Below are 4,127 nucleotides of genomic sequence, written 5' to 3'. Positions count from 1 at the left end.
CTAAAGACCCGAGGTATGCATTTAAGGGTTAAGCCTTGTTAATTTAAAAATTCAAGCGATTAAAAAGCATTTGGGCTCGAAAGACAACTCCTTTCAGTACTCGCGCGCTGTGTTCTGTGTGAACAGCGCGCGCACAGACAGCCGCGTCTCTAGCCGCCTGAATGGGCAAATACATACAAAAGTATGTCAAAATACCCGTCCTGGCAAGTAACTTTGCAGCTTTAACAATGATTAATCTATATTGAATTTATACACTGGAGTATAAACAGATCTTCTGTTCCGTGCTTGCACACAAACTGCACTGCAATCATTTTCCCAATGGAAATATTACGTTATTATTATACTTGGTCTGTAAACGGCCATTAACAGAGGCCAGAGATGCTGAAGACAGACACAAAGAGGGGAAAATACTGTAGCAGGCAGAACAAGATCGCTGTTCACGATGCGCGAAATATAGGACGAAAATCCAAATATTGTATTTTATGAATGTGTTTCTGAGGGGAACTGAACTGACTGTTTTCAGAAATGGCGTTTTCTTTTCATTTTGCCTCCGTATAATGCATTTAAATTAGTGTTAATATGTGCAGTGCTGCTGTGTTTACAGAGGTAACCAAGGAAACGCTGTATCACTGTACCATAAGCGCCGCCTGCTGTCAAAGAGTGAATCTGCGTCTCATTCAGCCCACCTGCTGTTTCGGTTTCATACCGATGTTTTCTGTAGCATAATTTCACATAGTTAAAGTCAGGTTATTCTATTTTTGCTTTAGATTTTGAAATTATACAGTCTAATATAAATCAAACATTGCACTTTTTTTTCAATTCATGATTAAAATGCAGTGGTTGCCTCTAATTTCAAATGGCTATGAAAAATCAAGGTGCAACACAGAGTGAAGAATATGCAAATGTTATTTTATATGTGATTTTTCGATTTCTGTACCTGAACATCTACAAACATAAAAACCTAAAGCATCATTTCTCTATTTTTGTGCTATAGGCCTATATTTAATTGTGCTATTACTTGTAATTTGGTCATTTGTTCTTATTTATATCTTATATCTGTCACTTGTCTTTAATAATGTTTAAACTTTATATTTATGTTTATTTTTGGCTAGTTATTTTTGCTGTGGTATCGAAATTGGAATAGAGAATTGTAAAATTTAATTGGTATCTAAAATATTGGTGTCATATAACCTTATTTATTAGAATACAAGATAGCAGATCAAAAACAATGATAACAGCAACTATTTTATTTTTTTGTGTAGGGCCAGTGAAAATGTTGGCAGGGCAAGTAAAAATTTGAACCACTGTATATATAATTTTAGCAAAATGCTGCAACATATCATACTGTGGAAAAATATATACTTTCACATGAATACTTTTTTTACAATAAAATCTTCGCATCCATTCTTACGCTATGGAGATGTACACGTGCACCCTTAGTTTCACCGAGTGACAGACCTCTGCTAAATAATTACTGCAGTTCTTCCATAATGTCGTTTAGGTCTTTAAACATTAAAGTCCTGTTATCAGTACATACTTTAATATTAAATCTGTTACATCGGTGCATACTAGTGAAGCAAAATACACAAAGCTAAAGTCCCCGAAAAATGTTAGCATATATTGCCTATCTAAATAACAATCCAAACCTACATATCTTGAACTGAATCACACTGGCATAAACAGAACATATGCGACGAGGAATGATCACACAATGTCATAGAAAAACAACACTCAGTCAGTACTGAAATACCCACAATGCAGTTAAAGGTAATCAATAACCTTAAAAAGTACTGTACGACACTTTACTATTCATATTTAGACAACATCTGCAGTATTGTCTTCTAGATATTTACCTTGTTGGATATCTATTGAGAACCGGAAAGACCGCAGGATCTAGCGCTAGCATAGATGACGCAGGAAATGACGGCATAAGTCAAATGTGGAATGTGTCGCATAATGTTGACGTCAAAAGACTCTTTGTCGCAAAGTTTAACACACGAGGGCTAGAGTGCTAATCTCGAGCATTTTCAGCCGTCATGGTAAAATAAAGTGTTTATCTCAATAATGTTTAACAATGTACACAATGGCTTTATTTCTTCTTTGGTTGAATGACAACTTGTCTTTGTGTGAATTAGGGAAAACAGAAGAAACAGAAAAAATATGCTGCCATGAAAAGAATGATCAGTTTAAAGGATCAGAGGATGTGAGTATCATCATTATTATATTATATTATATTATATTATTTATAAGCAACGCATGGATTAAAATGCTTCTCACAAGTTTATAATATTGGTAGTAGCATGTCACAGAGAGAATCTAATTAAATATGAAACCGTTACAAATTCCACTAATGTTACCAATCAAAATTTTGGTTGATTTGATTTGGTGTTCAAGAAACGTTTTCCTTTTAATATCAATGTTGAAAACTTGGTTTTGTTTTGTTTTTTTTACATTTTTGCTGCTTAACTTTTATAGAGACCATGATACACTACTATTCCGAAGTTTGGGGTAAGATTTGAAGATAATAATAAAATGGTGCCTGACTTTTTATAACATGGGCAGAAAGGGGGGGGGTTGAGGGATGTTTAAAGGTTTAAAAACTAATAATATACGGAAAAGTGCAGACTGTAGGAACAGACATTTAGTCCGCTGAGCAAAGTAACATGTTACTGCCATTTATTTTTTCCTGTTGGGCCTCAATGTAAAGCACTCTTTATAAGATCCCCTTACCTTTACTGTTATAAATATCATTTCTGGAATCAAATTTATGATGCGTGAAAATGCATATTTTAGTCTAAATTATCATAATCATTTACTTGTTGCACTCCATCTGTTTGACACTCTAGCATGGTCTTTTTTTTACCCGGACTCTCTTATGATCAGGGGCGGCATTTCCGTATGGCAGTCACCATAACCTAGCCCAGGCCTGTGGAAAATTTCATATCTCTCTTATATTTTGATATTGTTATTTTAAATCAGTGCTATTGGTCTTACTCATGTGTGTTTGAGGGTTTAACAAATATTTAACTAATGAAAACCATTTAAAAGCGCTTGTCACTAAATGCCATTGGATCCTCAAATTGTCAGCGAAACCTCGTAACTTCACCCCTCCTCCATACAGAATAAAGTGCCGTGCACAGCCTGGAGGAGACAGATCTCCGCTTGTTCACAATGCCAGGGTAAATAAATAACTGATGTTTGAAAAAGTACAATGTTTTTTTTACTCAAACACTATGTCTGTAAAGGCTAATGTTTTTTGTGTGTTTGAAGAGCGGAGAAGAGCATTTGCCGTCTAGTTGTAGCCAATATACTTTTGTACTTTTTAAATATCCTGTGCATATAGCGCTTCGTTTATATCATGAGATTTGGGCCAAATGTATTAAACAAGAAAAACTAAAGCGCCCATATAGCTACAATAAACTTTATACAACCTGTAAAGTTGACGAAAGCGTAGGCTATAATGCGATGCTCTTGCTGCCTCAGATACAGCTGTTCTAAAGACAAAAACACAGATCTCCGCCATCGCTGGTCAAAAACCTTGTTAACTCCATTTGAGCTTGATTTTCATTAAAGGGGTCATATGATGCGATTTCACGGAATGGACGAAGCGGAGTCCAGCCCGGGGTCGTCACGTGTGGTTGCCGCAAGCCCGCCGGCCTCCGCTCACTCTGTGTTTTGTTGTGAAAGCGAAAATACTTTGTTTGGCCTTCCAAAAGAGGACACGACTAGAAATCAGTGGTTAAGTTGTATTTACAACACTGTTCCAGAACACTTCAACCCAAATATTCAGATGTGTGCAGCACATTTTATGGAGGACTGTTTCCTGGCAGAGTAGACTACAATGCCGGCTGTTTTGACTCACAGACTGTAAGTACGTTTTTATATTTAAAGAATTTGCCAATGACGATTCAAACGCGAGTTTTGAGCAGTGTAGAGTAGCGCTTATTGATTGTTATTTCTCCGATCACAAATGCAGACATGGTTTTATGTGCTTTTGCCGTGGTACTGCGGGTTACACCAGCAACATGCCCGTGGACACTGCTGACGGTTTGCATGTGTACTGCACGTTTACGTTTACGCGGACAACGACGCAGAAGTATAAATGAAAACTGACGCATAGCCTACGG

At 36.6% G+C, this 4,127-nt stretch overlaps 1 protein-coding gene across 1 annotated transcript in view; it reads left to right on the top strand.

Moving 5' to 3' along the window:
* Positions 1 to 1,950: 1,950 nt before the first annotated feature.
* fcf1 (FCF1 rRNA-processing protein) overlaps positions 1,951 to 4,127 on the top strand; it is a 23,585-nt gene continuing 21,408 nt past the window's right edge. The window contains exons 1-2 of the mRNA XM_016539311.1: positions 1,951 to 2,039; positions 2,136 to 2,203. Of these exons, the coding sequence (XP_016394797.1) occupies positions 2,037 to 2,039; positions 2,136 to 2,203 (71 nt within the window). The 5' untranslated portion in view covers positions 1,951 to 2,036. The remainder of the gene's footprint in view (positions 2,040 to 2,135; positions 2,204 to 4,127) is intronic.

The sequence above is a fragment of the Sinocyclocheilus rhinocerous genome, unplaced genomic scaffold, assembly GCF_001515625.1.
Source record: "Sinocyclocheilus rhinocerous isolate Xijiao unplaced genomic scaffold, SAMN03320098_v1.1 scaffold2743, whole genome shotgun sequence".
Lineage (NCBI taxonomy): Eukaryota > Metazoa > Chordata > Actinopteri > Cypriniformes > Cyprinidae > Sinocyclocheilus > Sinocyclocheilus rhinocerous.
This window is presented reverse-complemented; position numbering and strand designations above follow the sequence as displayed.